General features: G+C 33.1%; 2 protein-coding genes across 3 annotated transcripts; both read right to left on the bottom strand.

Moving 5' to 3' along the window:
- Window positions 1-486: 486 nt before the first annotated feature.
- On the bottom strand, window positions 487-5,971 carry LOC120080127 (probable 2,3-bisphosphoglycerate-independent phosphoglycerate mutase). Of its 2 annotated transcripts, none has more exons than XM_039034691.1 (7): window positions 5,799-5,971; window positions 5,358-5,505; window positions 4,253-4,603; window positions 3,457-3,602; window positions 2,803-3,079; window positions 1,774-2,046; window positions 487-1,168 (listed from the first exon to the last, which is right to left on the bottom strand). In XM_039034691.1, the coding sequence occupies exons 3-7, from the start codon at window positions 4,559-4,561 to the stop codon at window positions 683-685; spliced, it is 1,491 nt and encodes a 496-aa protein (XP_038890619.1). In that variant the 5' UTR covers window positions 4,562-4,603; window positions 5,358-5,505; window positions 5,799-5,971; the 3' UTR covers window positions 487-682. The 2 variants fall into 2 exon arrangements, with proteins under 2 accessions (XP_038890619.1, XP_038890620.1); XM_039034692.1 differs by lacking the exon at window positions 5,799-5,971 and adding an exon at window positions 5,611-5,738.
- A 3,682-nt stretch (window positions 5,972-9,653) lies between these two features.
- LOC120080454 (proline dehydrogenase 2, mitochondrial-like) lies at window positions 9,654-12,897 on the bottom strand. The gene is made up of 4 exons (XM_039035108.1): window positions 12,238-12,897; window positions 10,470-11,115; window positions 10,135-10,375; window positions 9,654-9,898 (listed from the first exon to the last, which is right to left on the bottom strand). Exons 1-4 carry the CDS (start codon window positions 12,781-12,783, stop codon window positions 9,859-9,861), a joined length of 1,473 nt encoding a protein of 490 aa, XP_038891036.1. The 5' UTR covers window positions 12,784-12,897; the 3' UTR covers window positions 9,654-9,858.
- Between the last annotated feature and the right edge of the window lie 2,595 nt (window positions 12,898-15,492).

Below are 15,492 nucleotides of genomic sequence, written 5' to 3'. Positions count from 1 at the left end.
TTTTTTTTGCTCATTTTTGAAACACCCAACAAATGAAAATGTTCCATGTTTCTTCATTATATATATATATATATATATATTATAATAAGAAAAACAACACTTAAAATATACAAAAGTTATTAAAAAAAACATGAAGATAGATAAAAAGAAAACAACAACATTAAGTCTATATATTCTCAAAGTCAAAAGAAACACTTGATGTGTCACCAACTATGCCAATCTTCTCTTCAGGAGATTCAGAAAATGTCATTATCTTGGTATGCAGAATTTGCTTCCACATTTTTCTCTTTTTCCTTTAGAGAGGCTTAATAGAGGTTAACTAAGTGTTTTAACGTATGGCAGGTATGTGACCAATACCCAATCATTCTGCATCGGAAGCATTTATTTTCAACACTCTTTGAACTTTTATCTTGTGAAGTTTTTCCTTTGTGATCATCATTTTATGTGATTCTTTTAAAATTTAAATGATTAGAACGACCACCACGAAAATAATAATTATTTCTTCCTCTGCCACGATCACGACCTCGACCATGACCTTGACCTTTACCTTGATTATCATTAAAATTCACAGCATTCACTTCAGGGGATGGTGTTGTTCCGATTGGTCGAGATTCATGATTCTTCATCAATTTGATAATAAAAGAAAACGTACATAAATAAAAGCCACCTGAACTGAAGCAATTCATGCATCCAATGTGAGGAATTTCTTAATAATACCCATCATCTCTCCACCAGGAAAGCGCCCAAGACATCCCTTGGCAGCTGTAATCTCATCAAACTCACAAACTGAGTCACCACCAAAAGCCTGGCACTCTTTGTTTTTCTCTTCTTCCACCTTCTCAATTTCTCTCCTCTCCAAGTCCTCACCGGGTACGACTGTTGGAAGCGGAAACGGGTCGAGAGAAATGCCTGCAATTACCGACTCCCCACCCACAGCGCCTACAAAGTCTTTCAATCTACACATTGTAAACGGAACTGGCTCGAAACTGTGATCTCCATACTCAACTGGAGTAGAATGGTCTCCTGTCACACACAGGTAGTACTGGAAATTCCCACTGGATTCTGCCTTCCAGAGAAGCTTGGCTAGTTGTCCTATTGCTCTATCAACAGCTTCCATTCCCTTGACTTTAAATATAGTTGCCTTATCGTGCCCGGCATCATCTATTGCCTACAAGATTGTCAAGTAACCACATTCTGAGAGTAGACTTTCAATGTAATTACAAATAAACAAAACCATGTGTTATGGAATTGACAAATAAAGAAAAAAGAAAACGTGAAGTAATAGAGAATTGACATAGATTTACGTGGTTTACTAACCGTGCATTAACAATGTCCATGGGCAGAGGGAGATAACAGTGTTATTAAACAAAAAAATTCAGAATACAATCAAATGTGCCTCTAAGGTTAGAGAGTTTATATAACGTACTTCTCTAAACTCTAGGGTCAAAATTCGTAAATAATGTAAATATAACAAATATGAGACTTGATCGTTTGGAGCGCTAGATATCAGATTCATGGCATTCCAATATTACTATGCATATTTTATAACTGTTTTTTTTTTTTAATTCTTTGAATAATCTTTTTCTAAGATTTTTGGTGAGTGGTGACAAATCTTCAAATAGACAGTATCCGATAATCCTCTTCAACAGCCAAAAACATTGCTGCAGTGTCTCCATTGCTTAGTTGCATATGTGATGAGAACTAAAAGAGGGGTTCTAAAAATTTATCGACTAACGGACATATTTTTTAGAGTTAAGGAGAAAATGAACCAACCTTGACATGAAGGAACCCAAAATCGTAACCATCAGCCCGACCTGGTTTGAGTTCATCTTCTCCTGGCACAAAAACATTGGGACAGGATTGCAAAGGAGCTGAGAGTCCCTTTGCTATTGCAGTAGCTTTTGAGGTTAAAAGTGTTCGATAATCTCCAGTTGCTCCGGGAGCGTCTAGGATATCAATTCCTAGTGACAAGCCCAGACCAGCTATAATTTTAGTGGGTGCCACCATGCATGGCCATAAACCATGTTTCTTCTCAAATGGAGGAACCTGTTATGCAGAGTGTAAGCTGTGTGAGAGTTCTTTCATTGAAGTTCATCAATGCACTTGCTGTCACTGTCATGGATAACATCTCAGTAAAAGACAACTTGAATGCGAGAGATCCCAAGTTTCTACCTGATCCGAATTATACAAGTTTTTCAAGTGCATGAGTTACACATTGAATTGCAACTGGTTATATTTTTTCATTAATGTAAACGGCCGATGGTGTACAAACATCATTCCCAAAGAAGAATATTGGCATGTTTAGGAGTGATTCGTAAAGGGTTAAAATTACAACATTTGGGTGTCAAGGAAACTCGTAGGATATTAAATCCTTAGTAGCTGACCACCATGGATTGAACCCATAACCTCTCAAGAATCACTCAAAAAATGCTTTTAATCATTCAAAATCAATTCTAATAGTATGAAAATTTTGAAATGTTACCTTCAAAATCACTCCCAAACATGTACAAATATAAATGTTTTGCATTTCATGGGGAGATGTATCTGTTAGGTACTTAAGCACCTTGGAGAACCACACCCCAAAAGCTAGTTATTGGAGTGGGAGAGCCAAGCCACTTTAGTACCACATTGGTCATCCTATTCTAACCAATGTGGGACAAAGGTATCCTATATTACCTTTGGTTCCTAACAGTATCAACACATGGTACAGCCAAACAAAAGGAAACATGAACATCAACACTGCAATCCTACGAATAAAAACTCAGGGCACATAGTATAAGAAAAAAATATAAAAGAACAAACCTCAATTCGAATACCACAACCTCGTAAAAGAACAAGGTTGGCTATGTTTTTCCCTTCTGCTGCACGCTTTGCATTTATTGGGTGAGAAACTAGGATTCGCGATATTTCCTTGGACAACTCGTTCACAACAGCTGCAGTAAGCTTTGCTTCCTTAGAATCATCTAAGGCCTCTGCTTGCAAAAGTAAGCGGTTATCCTTCAAAGGGTCTGTTCCCGAAATATTCCCACTCAAATTTGGTCCTTTCACAACCACACCACATCTATGCTCTGTGGCATACCTACAGGAAGAAAAGAAGAAAAAGGATAATGAGATAAATCTTGTTATCTACCTTTGAAAATAAAAGTCTGAACAAATAATATGGGCATGTGAGATTTGAAAACCTTGATGACCCTTTACCACTGAAGTCATTGGGTCTATTACAATAATCTTATTATTATTATTATTATTATTGGGACTTATGAGCATAAAATTCATTTGGACTTCTCCAACAACCTTGTAACGAGAATTTTTATTTGAATTTCAATTTTCTGAAACCAGTATGAGTTGATATAATGGAATGTTTCCAAATAAAGTATGGTTATTCATGAACTGATCAAATGGACCAGATAGGATGAAACATTTGATGATTTTAATGATGTAAGGAGTACAAACTACCTGACTCTAACCTCATACTCTGGGAAACTTGGTATCTTCATTCTGTCAAGTGCTGCACATAATATTGGCCCTTCCTCCTCAAAGTGTCTATCAGCCCTCCTACTAGTTACTATTCCTGTTTTCTCGTCCAATGTAGCAAAGTTTGACTACAATTGTGAAGCCACTAGTCAATTGCAGACTAAAAATGATACTCTTTCAAAATTTCCCAACAAACATAGCAGAAGAATAGAAAATGATACTCTTTCAAAATATCCCAACAAACATAGCAGAAGAATAGAAAAGATGAAATAAAGAAACGCAGTGAGAAGATGAAGATGCGATTTTGAGCAAAAAAGTTGAAACTGCAGCCATGTGGAAGAAGTTCGAAAGAAGCACACTACAACTCCAAAACAAAAGAGAAATAAATATAGCAACAACAATATGTGAGTCCCAGTTCCAGAAATTAATGATAATAATAAATAATAACAATAACCGGAGAGAAAGAGATGAGAGGCTGGATTTTAATTATATGATTAAGTTAAAAAAATTCTCCTAAAAAATCTGAGCATGTTAAAAGCACTATGTTGTTAAATTATGAGAAATAAAAAGCATTCATTTTCATGCCAAATAATAGATTTTGATCAAATCATGTTTGCATAAAGTTTCCTTCACTCGTTTAAGTTCAGGCTCTAACTTGAAGTGAAAACGTCCAACTATAATTATGTTTCTATCTTATATGCATCCGTGTTTCAAGAGTCAGTGATAAACGATAAAAAAAAATGGGAAGGACTGTGGGAATAAAGGTAGAGAAATGCACCTTAAATGCGATGTCTCCAGGTGACATCGCCAATCCAGCTCCCATAGACTCGAATGCACCTCGACCCCTATAATATACTCTAGGGTTGTAGCCCAAAAGAGAAAGATGAGCTGTGTCACTTCCACAACCCAACCCTACTTCGACAGGGTCCATGAGACCATTAATACCAGCAGAAGCAATTGCATCCAAGTTAGGAACTTTGGCCACTTGCAGAGGAGTCTTGAATCCAAATTTTGGTAACGAGACATCACCCAACCCGTCAATAAGCACAAAAGCCACTCTTTTCTTTGGCTGCTGGGAAATAACCATGGTTGCACAATCTTGGTGTTTCAGTTAACTCTTGCCTTGTTTCTAAGTGTCAAACAAGTTTAAGAACGTGATGCCGATTAATAGAGTTGCAATGTAACAAAACCCAAAACAGATGCAAATGAAAGTTGAAGCATTATTCATAGACAACTTCACTCTTGGCATTCTGTTTTTAAAAATGTAAGTTTACTCGCAACCTTTTTATTTTTTCATTTTCGTCTTTTCACTTTTAAACTCCTTAATCAAGAAAACTCTTTTGTATTCTTAGCCAAATGCCATTTTTTTTTCTTTCAAGCGACTAATGTTCATTTTTAAGATTTGATACAATTTAAAAATATTAAAAACGTGAACAAACAAACTTATTTCTTGACAAAGACAACTAAAAATGTCTATCGAGCAGGTCCTATAGACAATTTAGCTCCAGAGAAAAAAAGAAAAAAAGAAAAAGGAATCACCGAATGAACTGGCAGGTACCCAGAAATAGTTTAACATACAGCATAATATCTAAATTCGATCAATTATTCATGCACTGGCAATTGGAAAACAACCCAGAAATCCCCAAAAAGAAGTACAGACGCCGAAACTCAACAATATTTATTTAAGGAAAAAGTAATGGATTTCTTTCGAAACATCCATGCTCTGGGAAACCAATTTTCATCAGATGAAGCAGATATCATAGCTTCTAAGCAAATTCGACCTCGACGTTCATAGCAGAAAGGTAATGAAATAACGATTTCACAAACCCTACATTTTTACATATTTGATTGAGATCGATGAAGATAGCAAAGGAATTTCGTACCTCTAGGGCCTCTGCACAACCATCATCAATGAAATTCGCAGGTAGGTCTGTGCTTGAACCCAGAAGAAAACGGAATTGCAAAATTGTGATATGGGTGGTCTATAACAAGTTAAGAGCACTTTCCGCCATTACCACTTTATTCTGCTTTCTGCATCATTGTCGACAGAGGAAATGTTAAAAACACCAAAGCCAAAAGAGGAGATTCTTGAGAATGTAATACATTGATAGTGTTGAATAAATAAAAGAAACTTACATACATAGTCCCCAAGTTGAGGTGTAGAATACGAATACGAATACGTATACGATACACATGATAGTGTTGAATTAATCAATCGAACAAGACAGACAAAACTAAAGGATCCAAAAACAGCCTCTAATCATACTCTCTATTGAAGTAAAATTCTTCAATATGCTTCCGATTATTCTATTTGTAGGACTTACTGATGGTTGCCGTGATTCTGTGAAGCGATCGGCTTCTTGAGAGACAGGACAAACTGATCCCCGAATGCCGGAGACGGAGCGAGACGGCGGCCGGCGGTAAGTTAAGGAGGGAGAGAGAGCGGAGAAAGCGTCCGATTTCAGAGGGGTTGGGACGAAGAGTGAGTGAGAATATTTTTCAATTAAATTAAGAATTAAAATTTATGATAAATATGCTTTGTTTAAATTATAAATTTACTTCAAGGTTTACTTTTATTTATTTATTTATTTATTGACGACATGGTAAATATGACAATCACATTTAGGGACTGTTTGGGACGCTGAGTAGAGATAGGATATTTGGAGTTAATGTATATGTAAAGTTCATGTAGTTGGTGTGTAGAATTGAGTTTATATGTCTAAGTATCTGATATAGTTTTTTGAATTCAAAATAATATACTTATATGATTACTATTTTTGTTTTGAAATTTTTTTATTCAAAAATTTTAATCGTCTTTGTTTGAATAAAATATGGATTGTAACTTTTTTCTTTTAATTTTTAGAACTTTTCTTTCTTTCTTTCTTTTTTGGACTATGAACAACAATTAACTTATTACATTTCTGGTAGAAATATGGTTAAATAAAATGAGAAACTAAAGCGAATCAAAACTTTCTAACCAATCTTCTTCTTTTTCTTCATCTTCCTATTGTTGCTCTATATTTTTACTATGTCATGCATTTTTTTAATTAAATCTCCCTCATCATCGTAATAACCAATGGAATGTCATCCATTTCTTCAACAGTTTTACTTTCATTTCCTCTAAATTTGGAGGATCATTAGATAAAAAATCTCTATTTTTCACTAATTCTTAATGTTCCAGGAAAAAAAATTCATTTCATGGTTTTTTGTTATATGTTACATACTTTTCAACTACATACATACTTTTCGTCTAAATATTCTTAATACTCATTTGATATGTGAATTCACTACGTGTAAATATTGCACTTAATGTAGACAAAATAATATTTTTTAAATATAATCAACAATCCTACAACATACTTTAACAGTCACCAATCTTATAGTAGTCGGAAGGAGTTATTGAAGTTGAGTATTGAAAATGATTTTTGCTAGAGTTTGTAGCCGGATGTAGTTGTTAGAGCCTAAAGTTGATATCATGAAGGTGTATTGGAGTTGGTTGTCGAAGTTTGTCATCGCAGGTGGTTTTCGAATCCCGGAGTTGGGCGGGCGAAAGTGGTCAACGAAGTTGATCATCAAATATGATTTTCGCTGGAGATTGTAGTCGGAGGTGACTGTAGGATCCCAAAGTTAGTCGCATGAAGGTGGTATTAGAGTTGGTTGTCGGAGTTTGTCGTCGAAGGTGGTTATCGAAGCCTTAAGTTGGTTGTCAAAGTTGCTCACTCAAAGGTGATCATCAAAGGTGATTTTCATCAAAGTTTGTAGTCGGAGGTGGTTGTTAGAGCCTACGAAGGTGGTCATTGGAGTTTGTTGTCGGAGCCAAATGGTCATCGGAGTTGGTAGCGCGAAGGTGGTCGTCGGAGTTAGGTCACAAGAGGTGGTTGTCGGAGTTGGTCGTGCGAAGTTTGTCAGAGCTCGGAGTTGGTAGTCGAAGTTGTCATCGGAGGTGGTTCTCGGAGCCCAGAGTTGGTCGCCGAAGTTGTCATATGAGGTAGTTGTTGGAGCTCGGAGTTAGTTCTTGGAGTGTGACAGTGGTCGATGGGTGGAGCCATTGAAAACATAGGAAGAACGNTGGAGCTCGGAGTTAGTTCTTGGAGTGTGACAGTGGTCGATGGGTGGAGCCATTGAAAACATAGGAAGAACGGAGAATTTGGGTGAATTGGTAAAATATACCAACTCAACTCTACCAACATTTAAAATTGATGGACCAAATAATGAGTTGATATATTATACCGCCAAACACCCCCTTAAAGATTTGTAGATATAGCACAATACAAAAGAATTTGTAAATACATTAAAATTCAGATGTAACTTTTAGAGTCTACTAGGGATAAACCATATCGCCAATAGAAGTTTATCAACAATAAATTTTAGCATTGAGTCTATTAACAAGAGAGTCTATCACTAGTAAATTTTGCTATATTTACGTAGTTGTTCAAAAATGTTTCCAAATAATTAGTTATTTTATTAGCTTTAAAAATGCTACCCATTAAAATTATTATTATTATTATTATTTTTTTTTTTTTTTTGAGAAACTTCCTTACTTTCGAAATTGTTTCTATTGTTTTAAAATTGAGTTTCATTTTGTTTGACAACGTGTCACAAGGATACACTACTATTAGAAGTTTTTAGCCATTTCATACATTGTAGTTAGTTATCTATGTATCAATGGCATGGTTTTGTATATTTAACTAACCATGTGTGGGTTAAGTAGCTGAAATAAGAAAAACAAGTTGGATAGTTAATACCGGGTTAGAATAACTCTTGTCTTTCAGTGGTAGAGCAGATGCGGAGCTACCTTCTGAAGATTTGACCGCTACCTGGGAGAAAGAAAAACATTTGAAAATGGAGTGAGCTTGCTAGCCCAGTGAGTGACTTAAGAAAGAAAACTGATTCTCATGCATAAGTCTCAATAAAGAGATCATACTGGAATATAAATCTTTACAGTAACCTTGTACGAAAATATAAACATTTTCCAAGCATAAAACATGTAAAGTTGTTTTCATCATAAAACATTAGACTGTTACTTAGTTGAGAATAACCCTGTTGTGGTTAAATCCCAACGTCAACTGCTTAGTCAAGAGAGAACCCTTTTGACTCGCTGTGTGGGCTGAGGAAAGCTTGCGTTGAGGGCTAGGATGCATAACAGCCTTTATGGACGATCATGTGCAGCTGAAGGAACACTTAGAGCAAGTGTTGGTTGCACAAGAGGGGATGAGTTTGTGAAGTGTATTTGGAAGCATTGCAAGAGCCAAAATCTCAAGGAAATTTCTAAGTACTAAACCTACAGCAAGGTATGCGCTTGAATGAAAGTCTTCTAGGTGAAGGCTAAACGCAAAGGTTTACTTAAAAGTTAGTCTCAAAAGAGAGACCAATGCTAGTAACTAAATATATGCTTTTGTGTCCACAGGATTGACACCAGTGTTAGAAGCATATCGACCCTTGAGGAGTAATCCTAAAATTTGTGAGTGACTAAATATCTTCAATATTTTAAAGAAACCATGTTTTAAGAAAGATTATTCTCATACTAACTAGTTTTGCAAAGTAATTTCCAAGCAAACTAATTTATCAATAGTTTCTACGGTAAGAAAAAATCACTATATTAACCTTTAAAATTATAAGAACTCAATTTTAATTTTCTCTTGATCATAGTAACAAAATTTGTAGTTTAACCCTATACACATGTTAAAGGAGAAAACTTTATTCTTTTTATTCATCAAATTGACTTTGCAATTTAGTTTATAAAAAGTTTAAATTTAGTTTATTTAAACATAGTTTGATGACATTTTTGGTTTTTAATTTTGAAAAAGTAAACTCATAAATACTTTAGTTATTATCATTATTTTCTATTATCTTACCATTTACAAAAGTCTATGAAATTCAAACTTCTTAAAAGACTTGGAGAATTTTGAAACTTTAATTTTATTTCTCTTAGTTGTCCAATTTCTCCAAAAATTCTCTTAATTAGTGGGTCAGTTTCTCTTCAAATTTTTGCTAACTCACTAAATACTTTTTCCATACACACAAGTCTTGAAAAATGAAATAAAGGAGATTCCATGACACTTTGGTTGTTTTCTGGGTTTGAATTTCATTTTCATATCTCTCTTTCAATTTTTTTTTTCTTTTTAGTGACAATTAATTGAGTTTCATATATCATCTAATTTGTTTTCATATGAGATAGAGACACATACAATTTGCTATTTCAATTATAAAGCTCCTATTATTTCAGAATAATATCTAATGATACATTTAAAACTTCCAAAAGTTCAAAACACAAATGAATATAGTAACAAAAGGAAACTTTAAAAACAAGTGTGATCCTATAAACAAAAATTGCAAATCTTCTTCTTGTTGTAGGTTGTTGAAATTGCTAAAAGGCCCTTTCTTTCACCTTAAGCACTCTTTCATCCTCCTTCCTAACTCCTTTCTGCAAGAATCATAACATTTAAAATGGGTCAAATTTGTTAATCAAATTCATACTCATCTTCAGCTTAAATCGTCGATTGACTAAAAAATTAAGCTTATTTTGTCTAGACAAATAATATGGAAGGAGTTCGAATATAAAACTCTTTTTAAACCACATGTTCTGATACATCTTAATATTATATCATCTAACACTTATAAATAGCACATGAATTTGTAAGATGAAAGATATGTTTTTACCTCATAAGTTGTCTATCCAAATTTGAAGTAGATAAGAGGCCTCTATTCTCTTCAGCCCTTCTCAAAAGGTATGGCATTACCATATCAACAGGTCCAAATGGCATGTATTTACTCACTTGAAACCCTGCATTTCTCAACCCAAAAGAAAGGGCTTCTGACATTCCATACAATTGCGCAAACTCAAGCTTTTGCTTCAACTTTCCCATCCCTATCTCATATGCTTTGGTAGCTGCCAATTTCCCTACTCAAAACACCAAACGAAATACTACTACTGATCAAACTGACCAAGCTTGAACATGAAATAAGAAAAGCTTAATTGTGTATGTGATCATTACCTGATTCAACGTTATGGGTTGCAAGAATAACTCCGCTCGAGCCCTTGGCGATGTTGTCGAGCAAGAAAGATGCACAAGTATTGTAACAAACATGTGTATCTTGAATTGTATTGTGAATTGGAGACTCAAAGCCAAGAGAAGAAGCGATTTTGGATTCACTTGACATATAAGCACCTCTCACAAGCTTAATCCCAAGTGGAACTTTCAATTTGGAAGCCTCTTTGTTAACTAATAAAAGTCTATCTTTTGCATCTTTTAGATAAGCTTGAATGGTTCCATACACTATTGGAATATGGTCTTTGTTGTGAATGATAGCAGCTGAATAAGTGAAGTAATCAATGGCTGGTTGAACTTTGGTATGTTCAGCATCAATGGCTAAAGGAACATTGGCATCAACACAACTTTGACAAATTTTCATTAGCCTTTCATGGCTCATTTGGAGGCTTTTTTCTTCTTCATGTGTTAAGGGTTTTGGTTGTTCAAGAGTGTGGTAAAGAGGGCTTGATTCAGAGAAAATTGGCAAAGTTTTTAGCTTCCATGGAAGATTGAAGCTAGGGTTCTTTTGTTGCCATCTTAATAAATCACTAACTCTCTCAAGCAATCTCAATGGGCAAATTGCACTCACTTTTGTCACCACAAAACTTGCCTATCAATCAAATATAACAATACTTCTATTAGTTGTCAAAATTGAAAAGTATTTAAAACATATCACATCAATACGAACAAACCAGATCCAATCAGACCCTGACGACAAATATAAAAAGAAATTTAATAATATTTAGACATAAATTTTCGAAAAGAATACATCGAATTTAATTAGTATTTTTTAAAATATGTCACATCAACTAGAACAAGCTTGGTTGGAATATTACTGTAGTTGCTTAGTCAACTTTTCTTTTTCGCAATGAGAAGATTTAGATGGAAATGTTTTTGAAGAAATAATTCTATTAAAATATTAAGAAAGATTCCATTTTGTTTCCATATAAATTGGGCAAATTATACACCGTTCCTTGAGAATAAAGCCATCAAATAATGACGTGGCAATGCATTATTCATAAGACATACATACATGGCAGCAAAGTCTTATCGAAATGGTGCTAGAAACATTGACCGTTGACTATTCCAGAAAATTCTTTTTTATTTATTTTTTTAAAAATACTCTTATATGCCAACTTTTTTAGTCACTACCATTTATTTTAAATAAAATAAAGTGAAGAAATAATTAACTTTTTAAAAAAATGTCAACAAATCAGCTTAAATTTTATGAGATTAAAAAAAAAACCTTTCTAAAAATAAAATTTAAGAATATGCCTAAACAATAAACTCGTGGAAAATGATTGAACTTTTATATTCTATTTTTAAAACATTTAACTATTGGCACACGCAAATTAGTGCTTATTGAAAAATACAAATGCCGTAATTTATAAGTTTATTTTAAATGTTATTAAAATAAATATACATTTTAGGCATATAATTTTGGATAAAGAAATAAAAATAGACTTAAAGTCTCAAGTTAATTCCAAAACGTTTTAATTAAATTAAAATTTTAAAATGGAATGAATGCCAGAATTTATATTTTTTCAGATTTTTTTAAGAGAAAAAGCAAAAATAATATTGAATAGTAACATAACATTTAAAAGAAAAGTTAGCAAAAAAAAAAAAGAAAGAAAGAAAGAAAAGAAAAGAAAAGAACAATCATGAAAGTTGAAGAACAGAATACAAATTTAAACACTAAAATAGAACAACACAAAGTTCAAAAAGTACTCACAGAACCAGGTGGAAGCGATTTAGTTATCTCGATGGTTCGAAGAAAGCCATCGAGATTCCGATCACACGATGCTTCGTCGTCGGCATATTCAAGAGCATAATCAAGCATACTTCTCAACCCAACATCGTGCAACCGTCTGACAGTTTTAGCGACGGTGGCATCGTCCTCACCGGCACAAAACTGTCGGTAAAATGTATGCTTAACGGTACCCAAAACCAAATCACGAACCAATTCAACATCCATCAATTTAGAATTCATAACCCACATTCCGACGTCGACGACCGGGCCGATGGCGGCGGCATGGAGGGTAGTGGCGGCATGAAGGAGGTCGGAGGTAGGGAGAGACCCAAAAAGGGCTCTCGTGTCGGTGAAATCGACGGTGGGTGTGGTCGGAGAATTGAGATTGAGGGGCAGCGGAGGGGAGGTGGCGGCGGCGGTGAAGGCGGCAGCGGAGGAGGAGGCGGCGGTGTTCAACGACCGATTAAAAACGTAGAAAAAGACCTTCTTGGGGATCTTTGATTGGGTTGAAACAATAGTTCTGGCCATCAAAATTTGCAGAAAAAAATTCAATTTCCCTTTTTGTTGTTTTGAACGTTTTTTTTGTTTTTGTTTTTGTTTTTCTTTTGCTATGAACTTTTGGGTGCTGACTTGGGGATTAAATAGAGGAAGAAAATGACAGATGGACAAAGGGAGGGAGGTTATGATCAGCTACTACACGTAAGTACCGATGCTGAAAATTAATGATCTGACGTGTACGAATCTTGAAGTGATCTTGTTGTCAGTTATTAATTAATTAAATTAAAAAAAAATAGATCCATATTCACAGTAGGAGTTTAGTTTGTTTTGTTTTGTTTAATTTTGTGGATAAGAGGGTAGCTGACGTCATAAACATGGATAATTAAAAAAACATGGATAGAAATAGATCAAAACAATTCTGTTTGACTTCTTTTACCCACGAAATTTTGTTGTGGAATCCTTTTTGGATTCCGACATCATTTGTAATTTCCCGTATTTTGTGGGTGTTTAGTTTTAATGGTCGGACTAAAATTAGAAATTTTTTCTTTTTTATCTTGGTTTTAACTTATATTTGGTTTAAATACTATTTTCATCCTCATACTCTCTTTTTAATTTATTTTAGTCCCTCTATTTTTAAAAAATTTGATCCTTATAATTTCAATTTGATTAACTATGATTCCTTTACTTTTAGAATGTACATTTTTTGTCATTATACTTTCAACTTTGATTTTTTTTATCATTTAATTGTTAAAATGTGACCATTTTTATCCTTTGAAAATGAAAATGACTTGATAAAAATGATTACTTTTTAAAAGTATAAGGATCAAACCAAACCAAAGTTTAAAATATAAAGACTTTGAGCATTTTTAAAATGTTGGAATCAAAATGAATCAAAGTTGAAAGTGTAGAGACAAAAATGAATATTTAGAAAGTTAGGGACCAAAATGAACTAAAACACAAAATACAGGGACTAAATAGTATTTAAATCTTTATATTTTTTTTTTAAAAAAATGAATTAGGTTTCGTAGTTATTTTCTTTAGTTTAATAATTTAGTTTGTTAGTTGCTTTAAATGGTAGAGAGATTCAAAATGTAGACCAATCAATGAAGTTGTCAATGGCTTAAACAAGTCAAATTGTTTCTAGTTGTTCTTTTTTTTTTTTTTATTTGTCTTTTTTATTTTTATTATTTTATTTTATTGAGTTTATTAAATTTTAGAAATGGAGTAGAAAAGGTTATGTAAATTGGATACGTTTTTATGTATTTGAATAGAAAGTGCATAGTGAAATACAATTTCTAAAAACTTTTGTTCATTAATAAGAAAATAATTATACGATTATTTGGGGTGAAACATTCAAACGTACAACATAGTGATCCAAGATATATGCTTTAACATGTTAAGTTATGTCTATATTAATAAAAAAAAAAATGTTATTTTAATTCAACAAATATGGGAGAAGATTTAAATCTTAAACCATACCAAGAGAGAAGCATGGTTGTGTTGTGTTTTAATTATTGTGATTTACTTTGGTTGTCAAATAAAAATGTGATCTAAATTTATGAATTTTCTTTATTAGGTATTAGGTACACATTAAATTTATATACAAAATTTGTAATATTAAAGTTTTTTTAAAAGGAGAAAAAAAAAAAAGGCACAAACACCTTTAATATGTTTTTAGGTTAAAATAAAAGTTTAGTCTTTTAGGATTGGCAAAAATTTCCACGGATCAACATCCCGACCAGGGCAAGGAATCCTTGATTTGACCAAGGATGAGGTCAAACCAGGGATAAAGTATGGGTCTCCGACCAGGGATGGGGTGGGGACGAGGACAAAATCCCCGCCCCATCCCCACCCCCATTATCACTCGAAATATTTTTTTAAAATAATTTTTAATAATAATAACAATATATATATATATATTATAACAGTAGCTTAGCTACGGGTTTATTCTTTTAATTTCTTTTACTTTTTTAAAATTTATTTCATAATATAATTATCTTAAACTTTTTTATTAAATCTAAAATATTTTTAATTATTAATTTAAATAAAATAATAATAATAATAATACTTTGTTATATTAAATATTTAAAATTTAAATATAAATACCAAAATTTAATTGATTTTAAATAAATAAATAATTAAAAATATAAATATAAATGGAGAGTTTTTCTCCATGGGGATCCGATCCCCGAGCCCGAACCCAACTCCTCAAAATGGGGAATGGGCGGGGACGGAGAGTGCATCCCTCCCCGACCCTGTTATGCCCATTACCAATCCTATTTAGTCTCCATACTTTTAAGTTGGTATCTAATTTGATTATGGTGTCTAAATTCTAATAAGTTCTTAAACTTTTAAATATGTGGCTATTTGTATGCCAAACTTTAAAAAGTATCTAATAAATATTTAAGCTTTTAATTTTGTGTCCAATAAATTATTGAAGTTCAATTTTGTGTCACCAGATTAAACTGTTCAACGTTTTCCTTCATAAATGCATGAATATATATACGAAAGCACAAAATTGAAAGTTTGTAGTCTTATTAGCCTTATATATTAAATTTTCGTCAATGTGTGACGTTATTTTTATTGATATTTACACATGTTTATGGGCTATTCAACATGACAAAAAACAGTGAATCAACATTTTTAGTATATTATTAAAAAAATAGACAAAACAAAAGAAGAAATTAATGTGAATGTACTACAAATAATAACAATTTTAACTTATTTAAAAAATGGGTT

The sequence above is a fragment of the Benincasa hispida genome, chromosome 6 (genome assembly GCF_009727055.1).
Source record: "Benincasa hispida cultivar B227 chromosome 6, ASM972705v1, whole genome shotgun sequence".
Classification (NCBI taxonomy): domain Eukaryota; kingdom Viridiplantae; phylum Streptophyta; class Magnoliopsida; order Cucurbitales; family Cucurbitaceae; genus Benincasa; species Benincasa hispida.
Note: the sequence above shows the minus strand (reverse complement) of the source record. Positions and strands in the feature narration are given on the sequence as shown.

Bases quoted from the DNA above. Each gene is read 5' to 3' on its own strand.
- LOC120080454 (XM_039035108.1), bottom strand. From the start codon at position 12,783: ATGGCCAGAACTATTGTTTCAACCCAATCAAAGATCCCCAAGAAGGTC. The intron at 10,376-10,469 runs GTAATGATCACA...TGTTTTGAGTAG, and splicing joins AACCCATAACGTTGAATCAG to GGAAATTGGCAGCTACCAAA. The intron at 9,899-10,134 runs GTAAAAACATAT...TGATTCTTGCAG, and splicing joins TTGGATAGACAACTTATGAG to AAAGGAGTTAGGAAGGAGGA.
- LOC120080127 (XM_039034691.1), bottom strand. From the start codon at position 4,561: ATGGTTATTTCCCAGCAGCCAAAGAAAAGAGTGGCTTTTGTGCTTATT. The intron at 3,603-4,252 runs GTGCATTTCTCT...TCACAATTGTAG, and splicing joins CTGGAGACATCGCATTTAAG to TCAAACTTTGCTACATTGGA. The intron at 3,080-3,456 runs GTAGTTTGTACT...TTCTTCCTGTAG, and splicing joins GAGTATGAGGTTAGAGTCAG to GTATGCCACAGAGCATAGAT.